Source organism: Pelobates fuscus, chromosome 5, assembly GCF_036172605.1.
Source record: "Pelobates fuscus isolate aPelFus1 chromosome 5, aPelFus1.pri, whole genome shotgun sequence".
In the NCBI taxonomy this organism is placed as follows: Eukaryota; Metazoa; Chordata; class Amphibia; order Anura; family Pelobatidae; genus Pelobates; species Pelobates fuscus.
The window spans coordinates 310,011,191-310,030,654 of NC_086321.1; the positions used below are offsets into that span (position 1 = coordinate 310,011,191).

Sequence of the window (19,464 nt, forward strand, 5' to 3'; positions counted from 1 at the left end):
AATTTACATGTGGAATGAAATGAAGTGCACATGTCTAGCGCTAATCACCTACACTTTTTAATATTTTGTACAGCTGCATAATGCACAGTTTATAGACACCAAAGTTTAAAGGCATCACAGTGTAAAAGTACCACTGTATAAAGCAGGGCCAGCGCCACTGTTAGGTGAACTCCTAGGGCGCCGGCCTGCTGGGGGCGCCCACCGGGATCTTGGGCAGCAACGCTGGGCAAGAGGCTGTTGAGCAGCCCACCCTCTGCGCTTGGCCAGTCCTCAAGACTCAAGAAAGTAGGGGTGCCCAGAGGAACCCTGCCAGAGGGTGCCCAGGTGGTGGCCATCTGGCCACCTCAGAGCGCCCCCAATGCTGTCCTTCAATATGGCAGAGCAGGCACCTGCTTAACTTCATGGCAGGTACCTGCTCTGCCGAGAAATCCTGGAGGAGAGGGGGACAGGAGGCAGGCGGCTGTAATGTGGGCGGCGAGGGAGGATGTTCTTACAGCCTCTCAATCTTCCCTTGCGTGCCCTCTGTGATGCCAGGAGCCAGAATATGACGTTGTTCCGGCCCCGGCATACTAAACAGTACGCTGGAGAAGTGAGAAGCTTCCCCACACTGGAGCCAAGGGAGGTAGGAAGGCTGAATTTGCCTAAAACTTTTTTAATTGAGTGAGTCTGTATGTCAGTGAGTGAGTATGTGTGTCTGTGAGTGTCTGTCTGTATGTGAGTGTATGTCTGTCTGTCTGTCAGTGAGTGAGTGTATGTCTGAGTGTGTGTCTGTAATTTTTTGTGTCTGTCAGTGACTGTGCTTGTCTGTGCTAGTCTTATAACATAAATTCACCAAATGCATTGACTACATCATGTATCACAGCGATAAATTATGTATTCAATGTACAAGGTATGTCTTAGGCAGTATGTGTGTATGGATGTATGTATTAGTCAGGGTGTTGAAATATTTAATTAACTTTAAATTATCTAATGTGTTGTAGAATCTTGTTTTTGTGATATGAATATTATAAAGTCTTTATTCAAACTTCTTTCAGACCTAGGTCTGGAGAAGTGAGAAGCTTCCCCACACTGGACCCAAGGGAGTGAGGGAGGCTGAATTTGCCTAAAAAAAATATTTAATTGAGTGAGTCTGTATGTTAGTGAGTGAGTATGTGTGTCTGTGAGTGTATGTCTGTATGTCAGTGAGTGAGTATGTAATTGTTTATGTCTGTCAGTGACTGTGTTCGTCTGTCAGTGTGTGTGCTCGTCTGTGCTAGTCTTATAACATAAATTCACCAAATGCATTGAATACATCATGTATCACAGCGATAAATTATGTATTCAATGTACAAGGTATGTCTTGGGCAGTATGTGTGTATGGATGTATGTATTAGGCAGGGTGTTGAATATTTAATTAACTTTAAATCATCTAATGTGTTGTAGAATCTTGTTTTTGTGATATGAATATTATAAAGTCTTTATTCAAACTTCTTTCAGACCTAGGTCTATACTAGTAACAGACTTTCTTTGTATATGAATGGTCATCACATATGATTCATGTTAAGAATGATGGATGAAGGCCTGTTGACAGGGCCGGACTGGGGATGCAAAGCAGCCCTGGAAAAAAAAAAATCTATGCCAGCCCCATAAGTCAATGCGCCATATATTGTCGCATGTAATAAGTAAAGCTATGTCTTGCCACCCCAGATGATTGAGTAATATATATATATATATATATATATATATATATATGTATATATATATATATATATATATATATATATATATATATTACTTTTTCTAATATAAAATATTGGTCCTTTCAGAATAAAACATTTAATTATACAGTAAGCATACTCACATGCCGACACAGACAATCTCACTGACACATACAAGCTCATTGATACACAGCCTCATAGACAATCTCACTGATATACATAAGCTCATTGACATAAAAACACAAGCTCACTCACTAGCAGACACACAAACACATACATGCAAGCAAGCAAGCTCACTAGCAGGCGCACACACACACAGCTTAATGTAGTGGTTCTGGTCAGGGCCGTCTTTAATAACGACTGGACCCTGGGCAAGCGTTTGCTTGGGCCCCCTGGGCCCTGCCGCCGTCGCCCCTCACTCCCTGGTATGCAATCACAGCATCCATCCCAATGCAGTGGCGGCACTAAAATAGAATGAATTTTATTGGGACACCCAATTGCAAGATTGGACTAAAGGTAGAACCCCACCTGTCGTGCAACTCCAACAATGCTTTGACAGCTGGGGCTCTACCAATTTCCCATGCTTGCAGGGTTGTATTTAGCACTGTTTTGTGTGTTTGAATGTAAGCATGTGTGTGTATGAAGTATGTTTGTGTGAATGTGTTTGTATGTGGTACTGGAGTTTGAATGCAAGTGTGCATTTATGTGTAGTGTTTGTTTTTGAATGTAGGAGTGTGCTTGTATGTAGTGTTGAAGTTTGAATGGAGGGGTGTATTTGTATTTAAAGTTGCGGCTCAGATGCACAGGTACATACTCTGACACACAAGCAGATACACAGATACATACACTGACTACATACAGATAAGCAGGCACATACACTGACAGACATACTGACACACAGGTACATATATTGACACACACAGACACATACACTGGTAGACGTACTGACAGACACACACAGGCTCATATACAGACATACTGACATACTGACACACATACAGACATACTGACACACACACTGATCAACATACTGACACACATACACTGACAGAAATACTGACACCCACACACAGGCACATACACTGACCGAGATACTGACACACACACACACACTGACAGACACACTGACACCCACATACACTGAGAAATACTGACACACATACAGGCACATATACTGACACACACAGACTGATATACTGACAGACACACAGACACACACAGCGACTGACACATGCATGCACATGCACTGACAGACATACTGACACACACACACAGATACATTGACACACAGACAAACAGACATACTGACACACACAGATATATTGACACACAGACAAACAGACATATACAGACACACACACAGATATATTGACACACAGACATACTGACACACACACAGATATATTGACACACAGACAAACAGACATACTGACACACACACACACACAGACATCCTGACACACATGTAAAATGTACATTTTTAAACCCACCCTCCAGTTTCCTACCTTTTGCTGGAGGGTGGATTCCCTGGGGTCCAGTGTGGTGCCTGAGGATGATGGGAGTGAGGATCCCCACATCCTCACTGCAGCCTCGTCCTCTGTCCCTCGCGACTCCTCCTGCCACCTTCCATGCAGCTCCTCTCTTTAAGGGAGGAAGTGACTTGCGGCTGTCACTTCCTTCCAGCCGGCTGCCGGAAAGCAAGGGGCCCGGTCGCGGTGTTAAAGGGAAACAGCTCCCCACCGGGCCCCTGCTGATACAAGCCCTCCGGGTGGCCCCAAGTGCACGGGGAAAAAAGAAATTGATGAGGGCAGCGGGGCCCACGGGGCAGGTGCCTCGGGCCCCCCAAGAGAAACTGGGCCCGGGGCAACTGCCCTGTTTGCCCCGCGTTAAAGACGGCCTTGGTTCTGGTGTCTATAGCCGGTCCCTGCAGGCTTTTCAAATGTAAACACTGACTTTTCAGAGAAAAGGCAGTGTTTACATTGCTTCTAAGTGACACCTCTAGTGACAGTCACTCAGACGATCACTAGAGGTGCTTCCTGTGTCAGTGAGTAAAAACACTATTTTTAAAACACACACAGACACACACACACCATGGCAGACACACACACACACACACACCATGGCAGACACACACACACACCATGACAGACACACACATACCACGACAGAAAGACAGACACACACACACACCATGATACAGACACAAACACACACACATCATGACAGACACACACCATGACACAGACAGTCTGTGACACAGACACACACACCATGACACAGACATGCTTACCATGACACAGAAAGTCCATGACACAGACACACCCACACCATGACAGATAGACACACACACACACCATGACAGACAGACACACACACACTATGATAGACAGATAAACGCACGCACACATACACCATGACAGACAGACACACACACACACACCATGACAGACACACACCATGACAGACACACACACACACACACACACATACATACATACACTGACAGCATTACACATTACTTGTGGGTGATTGGCCAGGGGGTCATGCAGGGCAGAGAGCTGGGAGTGCTGACGGCCGCAGAAGGAGCTGGGGAGGCGGCCGCAGAAGGAGCTGGGGAGGCGGCCGCAGAAGGAGCTGGGGAGGCGGCCGCAGAAGGAGCTGGGGAGGCGGCCGCAGAAGGAGCTGGGGAGGCGGCCGCAGAAGGAGCTGGGGAGGCGGCCGCAGAAGGAGCTGGGGAGGCGGTTGCAGAAGAAGCTGGGGAGGCGGTCGCAGAAGAAGCTGGGGAGGCGGCCGCAGAAGGAGCTGTTCTGGCGGCCGCATGGGAAGCTGTGCTGTGCTGTCTCTGCTCCCCCGCCCTCGCGCGCTACTGAATGAGACCAGGGCCGGTTCATATTCCGGCCCCGGTCTCATTCAGTAGCATGCTGGGAGCAGAGACAGCACAGTACAGCTTCCCATGCGGCCGCCAGAACAGCTCCTTTATTCAGTTAACCATGTATATAGAACTTATTTTGTGTAACTTCTATTTTACCGCCTAAATCTAATGTATGGTTTTAATCATATATTTCAAATGATACCAAGCTACCAAAGGATGTTTTGCATTGACGTATGTTGTTTTCAGATAGTGTGTATGTTTGAATAAATATACATTTTTGGCTGCAAGACACTCTGATTCGATTATTAGAACACTGGTGTGTGACAAACAAACATCTCAAGAAGAGCTAATTTCCTACAGGTGTATATATGGATGCATGTATTAGGCAGTGTGTGTTTATGGATGTAGGTATTAGGCAGTATGTGTGTATGGATAGATGTATTAGACAGTATGTGTGTTTATAGATGTTTGTGTGTATGGATGCATGTATTAGGCAGTATGTGTGTAAAGATGTACGCGTAAAGCAGTATGTGTATATGGATGCATGTATTAGGGAGTGTGTGTGTGTATGTATGGATGTATGCATTAATCAGTATGTGTGTATTAGACAGACCTAACTGAAAACCATATGGCAAAATTTAGACCAAAATAGCTGATCTAGAAGAATTCTCCAATTCGGCTACAGTCACAGTTCAGCTGTTTTTGCTTACAGTTTTCAATGTGGGTTTCAATTCACTGCAATTCAGAGTTTAGTGAATAAACCTCTGTGAGATTGCATTTGCTTTCATAAGGGGGCGGCAAATGGATCTTTGCCTAGGGCGGCAGAAATCCTTGCACCGGCCTTGGTATAAAGGCACTACAGTATAAAAGTACCATAGTATAAAGGCGCCACAATATAAATGCACCCTCAAATAGCAAATACAAATGAAGTAAAGGGAGCAAAAAGGACAGGAAAAAGACTTAGGGACCGATGCATGGATACTCCTTTTAAAGCCATTTGTTTTATTCCTGTCCTATCGGCGCTAAGGGGAGGAACAAATATGCTGCCATGATTAGCCAGGAGATAAATATATATATACATATATGCGCATATGCATACATCATAAGGTGCTGCTGGGGCCAATTTATACAATATACAGCGCACTCGCTTTTTCACTGAACAGCAATTTCAAGTCTCACATAATGTAATAGATATTTAAAAGCACAGTACATACGAAACAAATAATGGGGGTTAGTTACAGTATATGATCATACATTGAATAAGCCTGCCACAACGTCAATGTACCCCATTCTTGGCAGGTCCTTTTCTTGCATAAGAGAAGGCATTAGGATGCTAGAGTAGGACCTGCCATGAATGGGGTACATTGACGTTGTGGCAGGTTTATGCAGTGTATGATCATATACTGTAACTAAACCCCCATTATTTTTTGCCTAGGTGATGTGTTTTTAACCCCTTAACCCCTTAACGACGAGTGACGGACGAGGTCCGTCACTCAGGGGATTGCCTTAACGACGAGTGACGGACCTCGTCCGTCACCCGTTAAAATTAACCCCAGATCGCCGCAATCGCGGCGATCGTGGGGTTAATGGTGCTCCGGTCTGCCTCTGCATTAGAGGCAGACCGGGAGCACCGGATCCGGCTGTCCCAGTACATGTGCCCGCTCTGACAGCATGCCAGAGCGGGCACATGTGCTCTCTATACTCACCTCCGCCTCCCTGCACTTCCGGGTTCAGTGTGAAGTGCAGGGAGACGGATAAGTGTTGATCCTGCCCCCTGGTGACAAAACAATAAAGTTTAATTAAAATCCCACCCCCTTTGCCCCCCCTTTACCCATTTTAATATAAAATTAACCCCTTCCCTGCCAATTGATCACTGACTACAGTGATCAATTGGCAGGGATTACATTTTACTATGATCTGATTTTTTTTTTAACCCCTGAGGGTTAATTATTTTTTTTTAACCCTCAGGGGTTAAATTTATTTTATTAATTAATTTAAATATTTTAAAGTTATAAATTTAGCTAGCTGGGGAGGGTGGAAGTTAGTGGGCAATTGGGGGACTTAGTATTAGGCTAACTAGAGGTTAACGTTAAAAAAAGTTTAAAAATAAGCTTTAAAAAGTTAAAAAATTAAGTTATCAAAATACAGATCACAGTATTATACTGTGATCTAATTTTTTTTTTAACCCCTGACGATTAAATTTTATTTATTTTTTAACCCTCAGGGGTTAAATTTATTTAATTAACTAATTTAAATATTGTATAATTAAATATTTTGCTAGCTGGGGTGGGTGGGAGTTATGGGAAAATGGGTAATTTACTGTTAGTGCTGCTTACTGCTAGTTAGGGGTTAACGTAAAAAAAAAGCTTAGAAAAATGTTAAATCTGTAAAAAAAAGTTTTACGAAAGTTTAGGAAACTTTAAAAAAAATTAATAAGCAAAACAAAAGTTTAAAAAATAGTTTTAAAAAGTAAAAAAAGTTTTAAAAAGTAAAAAAATACATTTAATAACGCTCATTACCACTACACCTGGTACAAGCTAGCGGAAAAATGATCCTACGCTAAGGTTCAAAATATGCCTTTTAAAATACCCTGGGATGTCTTCTTTAAGAAATGGTATGGCTTTATGGGGTATTTGGTTTATATAGCCTGGTAAAATACTCTAAAATGGGACATGGGCACAGCGTAAAAATGTAAAGTTTGAAAAAAAATGGAATGGCTGTGTCCCAAATGTGCCCCTCCGATGTCCACATATACCTGGCAAAGGTACATACGGGGGTATTTTTGTACTCAGCAGACATAGCTGAGCAACATATGAAGTATTATACAGTGGTAGTACACATAAGGTTTGCAAAATATACTGTGCAAACTCACTTTGTGTGTCAAAAAGGCAGAAAAAATGCTTATTACCACTACACCTGGTACAAGCTAGCGGAAAAATGATCCCACGCTAAGGTTCAAAATATGCCTTTTGAAATACCCTGGGATGTCTTCTTTAAGAAATGGTATGGCTTTATGGGGTATTTGGATTATATAGCCTGGTAAAATACTCTAAAATGGGACATGGGCACAGCGTAAAAATTGAAAGTTGGAAAAAAAAAATGGAATGGCTGTGTCCCAAATGTGCCCCTCCGATGTCCACATATACCTGGCAAAGGTACATACGGGGGTATTTTTGTACTCAGCAGACATAGCTGAGCAACATATGAAGTATTATACAGTGGTAGTACACATATGGTTTGCAAAATATACTGTGCAAACTCACTTTGTGTGTCAAAAAGGCAGAAAAAAAACGCTTATTACCACTACACCTGGTACACGCTAGCGGAAAAATGATCCCACGCTAAGGTTCAAAATATGCCTTTTGAAATACCCTGGGGTGTCTACTTTAAGAAATGGTAGGCCTTTGTGGGGTAGTTTGAATTTAAAACCTGCGAAGATGCTTGGAAATTGCACTTAGGCCCGGCGTCAAAATTCAAAGTTCTGTAAAAACTGATATGGCTTGGTCTCCTATATGGCACTGTAGCTTCACGAAATAGTGCCATAGACATACAATGGGGGTGTCCTTTTACTCAGAAGACTTAGCTGAGCATAATTTGGGGGGTTTGAACTTAGTGGCACATATGAAATATACAAAATGCCCAGCAAAAATGCAATCCGTATGTAAAAAATGCACAAAATTATTTTTTACCACATACTTTGGCATGTAATGGTAAAAAAATGGGGGCATGTTAAGGCACAATATGCACCTTATGAGATACCCTGGGGTGTCTACTTTTACAAATGGTAGGCCTTTGTGGGGGTTTTTTGAACAGTCAAACTGTTATAATACCCCAAATGGAAGCATAGGCTCATTAAATCCGTCTCTCAAAATTCTACTGTGAATACTGAAAAGGACAGGTCTCCTATATGGCACTGTAGCTTCATGAAATAGTGCCAAAGACATACAATGGGGGTACCGTTGTACTCAGCAGAAGTAACTGAATACATAATAAAACTTTGTACAGGAATAGCACACACCAACTTTACAAAATACACATGAGAAGTTCTTTGTTATAAAAACACAATTTTACTCCAATATTTAGCAGAGGTTGGCGGTAAAATGGCTACGTAGAAAGTGTCAAAACAACCTTAGGTAAATAGCCTGTGGTGTCTACTTTATATAAATATATACTTTTGTGTGGCAATTTTGTTTTCTTTTATGGCTATAAAGCTTACAAGACAAACATACCAAATTCTAAAATTCTAAAATCGCTCCATATTAAAAGTTTATTTTACTCCTTGTGCTTTGTGACCTGTAACTACCAAAAAAAACTGAAAATCCCAGACACATTATATATTCTGTAAATCAGAACAACTAAATGAATTTATTTGTAATTACTTTCCTTAACCTGCACTAATTAGGCACACATTATTATTGCAAAAACTGTAAAATATATCAAAATATTTCATTTTTTTTGCATTTTTCTGTATTTTTTTTATAATAAATAAGCATGTATATATATATATATATGTTACATCAAATGAAAGTCCTTTAAAAAACGGTATATAATATGCGTCGGTGCAATAAATTAGTCAAATACAAATTGCAGTTGAACGCAAACAGCAAAAAATGCAAAAAATTCCGTTGTCACAAAGTGAAAGACAAGCTTCCGAAGCTCTGTCCTTAAGGAGTTAAGGACGGAGGCAGTTGTAAAAGTTGTGATCAGGGCCGGCGCGTCCATAAGGCGGCACAGGCGGCCGCCTTAGGGCGCACGGGCTCTGGGGGCGCAAGATTTCAGTGACCGGCAGGAGGGAAGCTCTCCCTCCTGCCGGGCCACCATCTCGGCCCCCGGTGCGGCGTGCGGCTGTGCTGTAATCAGACACGGCGAGGGAGCTCTAACCTCTCTGCTCTGCTCCCTCGCGCGCTGCCTGTCTGCTGATACTGCGGGAGCCGGAATATGACGCCATATTCCGGCTCCCGCGGTATCAGCAGACAGGCAGCGCGCGAGGGAGCAGAGCAGAGAGGTTAGAGCTCCCTCGCCGCATCTGATCTCGGCACAGCCGCACGCCGCCCAGCAGCCCCACTGGACCCCAGGGAAGGATTCCTCATCCACACCACCTCTCCATGTAGGGAGGCTGGGTGGAAAATATGTATTTGTAAAATAATTAGTCAGTGTCTGTGTGTGTGTGTCTGTGTGTGAGTGTCTGTGTGTCTGTGTGAGTGTGTGTGTGTGTCTGTGTGTGAGTGTGTGTCTGTGTGTGTGTGTCTGTGTGTGAGTGTGTGTCTGTGTGTGTGTGTCTGTGTGTGAGTGTATGTGTCTGTGTGTGAGTGTATGTGTCTGTGTGTGAGTGTATGTGTCTGTGTGTGAGTGACGGCGTGTGTGTGTGTGTGTGTGCGAGTGACGGCGTGTGTGTGTGTGCGAGTGACGGCGTGTGTGTGTGTGTGCGAGTGACGGCGTGTGTGTGTGTGTGTGTGAGTGACGGCGTGTGTGTGTGTGTGTGTGCGAGTGACGGCGTGTGTGTGTGTGTGCGAGTGACGGCGTGTGTGTGTGCGAGTGACGGCGTGTGTGTGTGCGAGTGACGGCGTGTGTGTGTGCGAGTGACGGCGTGTGTGTGTGTGTACGAGTGACGGCGTGTGTGTGTGTGCGAGTGACGGCGTGTGTGTGTGTGTGTGCGCGAGTGACGGCGTGTGTCTGTCAAATCAGTGAGAGTATGTTTGTCATTGAGTCTGTGTGTGACTATCAGTGTGTCTGTCAATGAGTCTGTGTCTGTCAGTGTGTACAGAGTGTAGCGGAGCGGAGCGCGGTACAGGAGCTTCTGTTTCCTGTACCTGGCCAGACTGACAGGAGGTGCTCACAGAGAGAGCACTCCCTGTCAGTTCGGCCGGGTACAGAAAACTGAAGCTCCTGTACCGCGCTCCGCTCCGCTACACTCTGTACACACTGACACACCAGGAAGAAGAGTGTGACCACTAAAGGGGTGTGGGGTGCACCAAGGGACAGGGAGGGAATGGGAGAGAAACACCAAGAGACAGGGAAAAGAGGGGGGAGGGGAGAAGAACACTAAGGGACAGGGAAGGGACCAGGGAGGGGCTGGTTAAGAGGCACATAGGTGAAGATGTTTTTTTTTGGGGGGGGGGGGGGGCGGAAAAATGCATCTTCGCCTATGTACCTAAAAATCCAAGCACTGGCCCTGGTTGTGATCAAAGCAAAACGTAAACAAAACCTTGAATTTGCGCTATATATCTGTTCAACCGTAATTCACCTCTGTCATATTAAATGCACCAACACTTATTACATATCATTTTGTTCAAGAGAAACAGGGCTTTCACGTTGCACCAAATATTTATATGTTAAACATAATTTAATATGATTAAAATATAAAAAAATATGATAAATTAAAAAATGTTTTAGTTCTGCATGGCATTTTAACTGTGAATGTCATAATACTGTTAGCTGTTACTGCAATAAAGTACAAATTTGTATTCAGCGATGTCTCCCAAGTAAAAAAGAACCCCCATGTACAGGTTTTATGGTGTTTTGGAAAGTCCTGTCAAATATAACACACTAGATTTTTCAGTTTATACATGTTGAAATTTGCCAGACTGGTTTTGTTGCCTTTGAGACTCCATCGTAACCCAGGAATGAGAATTAACCCCATGATAGCATACCATTTGCAAAAGTAGACAACCCAAGGTATTACAAATGGGGTATGTCCAGTCTCTTTTAGTAGCCAGTTAGTCAGAAACACTGGCCAAAGTTAGCGCAAATATTTGTTTGTGTGTGAAAAAAACTAATTTAAACACAATTTTGGCCAGTGTTTGTGACTAAGTGGCTACTAAAAAAATACTTAATATACCCCATTTGCAATACCTTGGGTTGTCTACTTTTGCAAATGGTATGCCATCATGGGGGTAATTCTCATTCCAGGGCTGCCATACGGTCTCAAAGGCAACAAAGTCTATTTGTCGACTATAAGAGAGAAATTCCTCCATTAGGATCCAAACCAATGATTTACACAGAGATAATGTAATTTAAAAATTACTGTCTACAAACCTATTCCATCCTCTTCAATAATAGATGACCAAGAAGAGGAATTTTCGACTGAATTAAATGCCACAACTGTTAGGTTATAAGCAGCTCCAGATATATTAGTAGTTAATTGATTATCACCGATATTTTGATGTGTTATTTTTTCTTTTCCACGGCAAGGGAGAAATGTTAGACTAACGTTATACCTCACATCTCCTTGTTCTTTTACAGCCTTCTGTGGGTAGAGAATAGACAAATTAGAACACAGAATATTATTTAATAATAATATATATTTTTAATGATAATGACACATAACAGTTACACTTTATTGTAAGATAATCAGAGCAAAATTCAGTACAGTAGATACTACAAGTAGAATCATTGCGCTCAGTAATTGATGGCAAGTGTTAAACAGCAGTTTCTAAAATGAATGACTTGTACCTTGGGAGTAACGCATGCTGTTACTGCTCAAAAGCTAGACCCAACTTGTACCTTGAGTATTGGCACACTGAACCCCGCTCTACTATTACCAAACTCACTAGCCTAGAAAAGGACCAGGGAGTTGTGACTAACTGCACTGGGGTGTAATTAAGCACTTCCAATTGCAGTACAAACTGACTTGGGATTCACACCCAACTTTAACTAGTATATCTTCCTGAGACCCAGCCCATTAACTTGTGTGCTCTGTACTGGGCATTTCCTTCACATGCATCTCCTTTTATTCTTTTGAGCTACTCTATCAATCCCTCTTGTATTTTAAAGAGGACATCCTGGGCTTTCCATTTATATGTCATGTGATAGGCTGGAAAGCTGGGAACTTCCTCTTCCTTTTCCTTTTCATCAAAAAAGGATGGCATATTGGAAGACAATTTATACCTCGTTTCCCAGGAGAATATGAACATTGTATGTAGACCAGACACTTTGTCCCTTCATGGAGAAGCTAAACTCATATCTCCATGATACAAAATAAACAATTAGACATCTTGATAGGTACAGAATACCAGAAATTGCTGTCTTTTGTGCAGTCTCAATGTGTAGGCTCTGTGCAAGTCCAGTCGCTCATGTAGAGGGGATTAAGCATATGCATTGCTCTCTAAACAAGAGAGAAATTCTCTGAGCATGTTAACGTTACATTGAACCCCCTCCAATTAATACTTACCTATAATTATTTTCCAGGGCAATATGATGGGAACAGCTTGTGCCCCATCATATGCCAATCTACACCTAGGTTGATAGGAGGAACAGATCGTATTAGAACCTATAGTGTGTAGGTTAATTCACACCTGGAAACATTAAATCAATGATATTTTGGTGGTATGGACTTGAGAATAAAAACTTAACTTACACTTCACACACGCAATCCAAGATGATAGACTTAATTTCTTGGATATCTCCTGTAACGGATCACCTGGCACCTCGACTGGGTACCTCCGTTAATGGATGCTCCTAGCGCTTCCTGAGGACTCCAAGCACTCTGGCAGACACCACAATCACCGAACTGAAGAAGCATAAGAATCCTTTCTAGCATATGAATGCTGTATACAGCCGAATAGGAAAAACCATGCAAATAGGTTTACACTCCTAGCAGTCAAACTGGAACAGCATACAATAAATCCTTCCCCCAATAATGAGACGACACTTCACTTTGAGGGTAAAACAGGAACTCTGGACTGGCTCATCCAGCCTGGCTTTTATTACACTTGTACACTTACAGGCCACACCCAGGGGGAGGCATAAAATAACCAATCACATACATGGTACAACCCACACATCCCCTCCCCTCAGATAACCAGTTAACATAATTATTACAGCCAGGAAAACTACAGTTTTTATACATGTGCTATAACTTTAAATCCATACATCCAATCTTCCCAAAACTACATATTTAGAATCAGCACACTTTAAACATAAACCCTTCCAAAAATCAGCCAAATCCCTCCAGTGGATCAAAAGTTAGCTGGAGGTCCCTTTATGACCGACCGCAAGCACATTTTCCTGCCCAAAACAGTTCCATAGATTTGGGCTGTGCGGTCGGTCAATTTCATGCGAAAAAACGACTAAGTCCCATTTCGAACGGGACTTAGTCTCTGGAGCTGCAAGTTCAGAATGGAAGAAGGTAAGGGTCAGCGGTGTTCGGCAAAATGTGTAGCCGATTTCAGTTCCACAGAATCTTTAGCATACACCGCTGACCGCGTTCGACTGAACAAAGATGGCCGCCGCCACGTGCAATTAACCTGCAGTAACCTCACAGCCTGGGAGGTAAATTGCCTGCACACTTTAGCTTCTGGGTGGTCCGCCTGTGTGATACTTGGTTCAGTAAGCCCTATTTACTGAACCAAGTGGGGGAAAGCCAGGAACAAGTTATTTTACAGGTCTGGGGACATAGTCTTAAAGGGACATTGTTCACCAAAGTTACAAGATGTCCCCAGACGGTTCTTAAAGGGCCATACACACCCAATAAAAGTCCATACGTTTTCAGGGGCCATAGTCTTAAAGGGTATTGTAACCCAAAGTCTCAATATGTCCCCAGACAGTTCTTAAAGGGCCAGCAGCAGTACAATAAAATACCATTCACTGTGCTTAAAGGGCCAGTAGCCGCCATATAAAGTACAATATGCCCCAAATAACCCAGGGGCCATAGTCAGTAGGTAGGAGGCTAGCAAACAGGCTTCTCCAGGGCCCAGTGGCGAGGTTGGTTTCGCCACATCTCCATCATAAAAGAACATTAAATAAGTATTGCTACCATTTTTACAGAAAAAACAGCAAAAATAGCTTTCTAAATTGGTCAAGTTTCTATCCACCAGCCCTGTGGGACAGTATCCTAATTTGTGCTACATTACTGTGATATTGAAGATTTTAAGAGTAAAGCAACATAACTCAGGGATTCCGAATAAGAATGGGTGTACCAGAATAAGTACCTTAATGAAGCATATGGAAGAGCAATTTTACTAAACGGTACTGACCTAATGGTGGATAAGAAGAACAAAACTGAATCCTTTATAATTAGGTTAATCAGGGAGACAAGTACAGCATACTGAGACAATTTTGGCTTGTCCTTACACAGAATCCACAGCTTTGTGAATGTTGTCATCAATGGCACCTACACCAAGGAAACATCTTTAGAGATGTAATTGTATCCAGCAACTATGTTCAGGACCATCTTAAGTCATGGGCACACTGGACATTTGCCCCGGGCCCCACCATAGCCATGCATAGTAGTGACTTCCTATGGGGGCATTACTCCAGTGTGCCTAACCCCCTTAGGCACTCCAGTGTGCCTAACCCCCTACCCCCCCCCCCCCCAGAGCCTCGGCCCTCGGGCCCTCGGTCCATGACCAATTGCCAGAGTGCTCAGTCCACCCCTGCACAGGGGTTAAATCTTCCTTCCCTTCAGTAACGAGACGACACACAGTTCTGGAGGTTAAAACACTGACTGACAATCTTTATTGGAAAACAGGCTTCTTTTATGCTCTGACCCCCACAGGGGGTTTACATTCAATACAACACAATCCCAGGCAAGAGGGGGTTGGGTTACAGATGGGAGATACCAACAAGATACTTTGGGAGATACCAACAATACATTCAAACACATTACATATGGGGGGTAAACTTTGGGGTTCAACGCCCCGGAAAGGGAAGGGGTCACATGGATATATATTACTAGATAGCCCCGGATCCCATCTGAGTTCCCTGCAAATATCGGGGCTTTCGGATGAACAGAGCCCAAGATATCAGCGTCTAAAGTCTGTGGCTCGTGGCTCTGTACTTCCCCACAATGAGTTCCTCAGAGTTGCTTGGATTAGTCCGGCGAATTCAAACTTTGTGCCTAAACCAAGCAACAACCAATCACCTGAAAGGGTGTAAACCAAATCACGCCAATCAGCGCTCAGGGGAGGAGAGGAGTTTCGCCGCCCAATCTGAAGAAAGGGTGCAAAACTCTGTTGCACCAACCAGTGCTCGGGGAGGAAAAGGGTTTCGCCACCCAATCAGGAGAAAGGGTGCCAAACCCAGTTTGAACTGGCGCTTCTTCTCTGATTATTCGCCTGTGCCCGCAGCAACCAATCAGCGCTTACTTGTGCCGACAAACCAGGAGAATGGCGCAAACCCAGTTTGAATGGGGGCTCCTTCTCCCATTGGTCGGCACAGAGTCGGTCTCACAGACTTCCTGTGAGACCGACTCACAGCTCCAGAGATGCCCTGCTGGCGCGTGTCCCTCTCTCTGGTGGATATCCTCACACAGGTATCCCCTGGAGAGAGTGCTCTCCTGGGCAGCGGGAACAATGAGCGGTGGGAACAGCGACTATAGCTCCGTTGGGAGTGGTTAGGATGCTCCCCAAGACGGGGACTGGAGACAGGGTGTGTATGCCGGTTCGGTTGGCCCCTGTCTCCTGGTTGACGTTCGGCTATATGAACCGGCGGCCACCCAGGGGAAGCACATGTCGCTTGTTTCCCTGGCGGTCTGTGGTTTTCACACCTCGTTAGCGAGGTGTGAACAATCTACCTAAACATTCTAAATGGGATCTTGGGGTGGTCCCCTTTCAGGAGCCGTACAGAACCCGTTCGTATGAGATTTCCCAAATAGGGAACAGGTGAAACACACAGATGCATGGGGAAGTACAAGTGAAAATCTTGGGAATACAAAATACAAAGTCAAAACTATACGAACACTCAGTGGGCTTGGTACTTAGTGGCGGTGTCCCGCCACACCTGGGGATCCCCTTTTTTATGCTGTAGGCTGGAGTCAGTGGTAGAAATACAGCGGCTGAGCGCGTTCGCTTAGCCGTGGCATTTAAATGGCTATGAATACTAACAAACTACTAACTACTAACTGTAACTCCAGCTGACAGAGGAGACCCCCAGGTATCAAAACACACGTGTGGTTCCAGAAGGATCTAACACGTGTTGGTACTTGTACTGCATGACGGTCTATGCTGTCACTTGGCATTAAAGCCCTGCACTGCATGACTGCATAGACCATTAAGTGATTAAGCATTTAAAAAAAAAAAAATTTGCGTGAATGTCTATCAGTTGTCAAAGTGACTAATCCAAAAATTGGCTTAGCATGGTAGCCTGAACACGTTAATAGTTACTTGTAGTGAATAATTTAAAGGCATTGTTTATATTTGAAGTTTACTTTTTAAATGCAGAGTGTGATACATCAGCAATTTGTTTCTAATTACAGTAATTATAACAAATACATTGCTAAATTGTATACAGTTGTGCTTAAATGTTTGCATACCCTTTAAAGAAAACATGAGTGAGCAGGCAAAACACATTTCTTTTATTTCTTATGGGATTCATATTCAACTATAGGTTATAACAGAATCATAAATCATAAAACAAAACATGGCAACAAAGAAAAAATAAATAAATGACCCTTGTTCAAAAGTCTGCATACCCTTAGTTCTTAATATTGTGTATTTCCCCCTTTAGCATCAATGACAGCATGCAGTCTTTTGTAATAGTTGTCTATGAGGTCCCTAATTCTTGCAGGTGGTATAGCTGCCCATTCATCTTGGCAAAATGCCTCCAGGTCATGCAAAGTCTTTGGTCGTCTTACAAAAATAACACGTTTGAGATCTCCCCAGACTGGCTCGATGATATTAAGGACAAAAGACTGTGATGGTCACTCCAGAACCTTCACCTTTTTCTCCTGTAACCACTGGAGGGTCAGCTTGACCTTTTGCTTGGGGTTATTGTCATGCTGGACATGGGGCAAGAGCATCCCATGTGCAGCCTTCATGCAGAAGAATGCAAATTGTCTGCCAGTATTTTCTGATAACATGGTGTTATCAGAAAACACCCAAAACATCAGTGAGCCACCACCATGCTTCACAGTGGGGATGGTATTCTTTTCACTATAGGCCTTGTTGTCCCCTCTCCAAACAGAGCGCTTATGGTTGTAACACTCTATTTTGGTCTTTTCACTCCAAATTACACTGTGCCAGAAGCTCTGAGGCGTGTCAAGGTGTTATCGGGCATATTGTAACCCAGCCTTTTTTTGTGGAATTGGCGCAGTAAAGGCTTCTTTTTAGTAACTCAACCATGCATCTCATTTTTGTTCAAGTATCATCGTAGTAGCTCCTTGAAACAATCACATTGTCTTTTTCTAGAGCAGCCTGTATTTCTCCTGAGGTTACCTGCAGATTTTTCTATGTCTCCCAAACAATTCTTCTAGCAGTTGTAGCTGAAATCTGTCTTGGTCTACCTGATCTTGGCTTGGTATCAAGAGATCCACAAATTTTCCACTTCTAAATAAGTTATTGAACAGTACTAACCACATTTTCAAGTCTTTCAATATCTTTTTATATCCTTTTCCATCTTTATAAAGTTCCATTACTTTGTTACGCAGGCCTTTTGACAGTTCTTTTTTTGCTCCGTATGGTTAAGCAGAGGCGGCTCTCTAATTAGGTGGTTTAGGCGGCCGCCTAAGGCCTCGCGCTGTGTGGGGCCTCGCGGCCGCCTAAACCGCCATAGGGCAGACTGACATGTCGGGTCCTTAAGGACCCGACACAGGAGGGGGCCCGGCGGCTTCCCCTTCAGTCTGACCGGGAGAGCCAGCCTTCAGTCTGCAGCTCCGCCGGGTGTGAGCTGCAGACTGAAGTGTCTCGCGATCTCTAGCCAATCAGAGCGTTGCCGCGGGTTACCACAGCAACGCTGTGCCGCGGGTTACCACAGCACCCTGCCACCCACCCTGTCACCCCATCTGCCACCCCCTCACCCTGTCACCCCACCTGTCACCCCCCTCACCCAGTCACCCCATCTGCCACCCTGCCACCCCACCTGTCACCCCCCTGACCCAGTCACCCCATCTGCCACCCTGCCACCCCACCTGTCACCCCCCTCACCCAGTCACCCCATCTGCCACCCTGCCACCCCACCTGTCACCCAGTCACCCCATCTGTCACCCCCTCACCCTGCCAACCCATCTGCCACCCCCTCACCCAGTCACCCCATCTGTCACCATGCCACCCTGTCACCCCCCTCACCCTGTCACCCCATCTGCCACCCCCTCACCCTGCCACCCCACCTGTCACCCCCACCCTGTCACCCCATTTGCCACCCCCTCACCCTGTCACCCCATCTGTCACCCGTGACCCTGCCACCCCATCTGCCACCCCCCTCACCCTGTCACCCCACCCTGCCACCCTCTCACCCAGTCACACCATCTGTCACTTTGCCACCCCACCTGTCACCCAATCTGCCACCCCACCTGTCACCCCCTCACCCCATTTGCCACCCTGACACCACCCTCACCCAGTCACCCCATCTGTAACCCTGTCACCCCCTCACTCAGCCACCCCACCTATCACCCCCTCACCATGTCACCCCATCTACCACCCCCCTCACCCTGTTCCCAATCTGCCACCCCGTCACCCAGTCACCCCATCTGTCACCCAGACACCCCACCTGTCACCCCCCTCACTCAACCACCCCACCTGTCACTCCCTCACTCAGCCACCCCACCAGTCACCCTCCTAAACCAGTCACACCACCTCACACTGTCACCTCCCTCCCCCTGCCACCCACCTGTCACCCCTCACTTTGTCACCCCCCTCACCCTGCCCCCTCACTTTGTCACCCCCTCACCCTGCCACCCCCCTGTCACCCCCTCTCACCATGTCACCCCCTCTTACTCTGTCACCCACCCTGTGACCCTCCAACTGTCACTCCCTTACGCTGTCACCTCACCCTGTCACCCCCCATCACCCTACCACCCCACCTGTCACCCCCTCACCCTGCAACCACCCCACCTGTCACCCCATCTGCCACCCCCTCACCCTGTCACCCCATCTGCCACCCCCTCACCCAGTCACCCCATCTGTAACCCTGTCACACCCCTCAGTCAGCCACCCCACCTATCACCCCCTCACCCTGTCACCC

At 45.0% G+C, this 19,464-nt stretch overlaps 1 protein-coding gene across 1 annotated transcript in view; it reads right to left on the reverse strand.

Moving 5' to 3' along the window:
• The window catches only part of LOC134612892 (interleukin-6 receptor subunit beta-like), a 545,043-nt gene that overhangs the window by 320,538 nt on the left and 205,041 nt on the right, over window positions 1-19,464 (reverse strand). Inside the window, exon 4 of the mRNA XM_063457346.1 lies at window positions 11,605-11,815. Coding sequence (XP_063313416.1) covers window positions 11,605-11,815 — 211 coding nt within the window. The remainder of the gene's footprint in view (window positions 1-11,604; window positions 11,816-19,464) is intronic.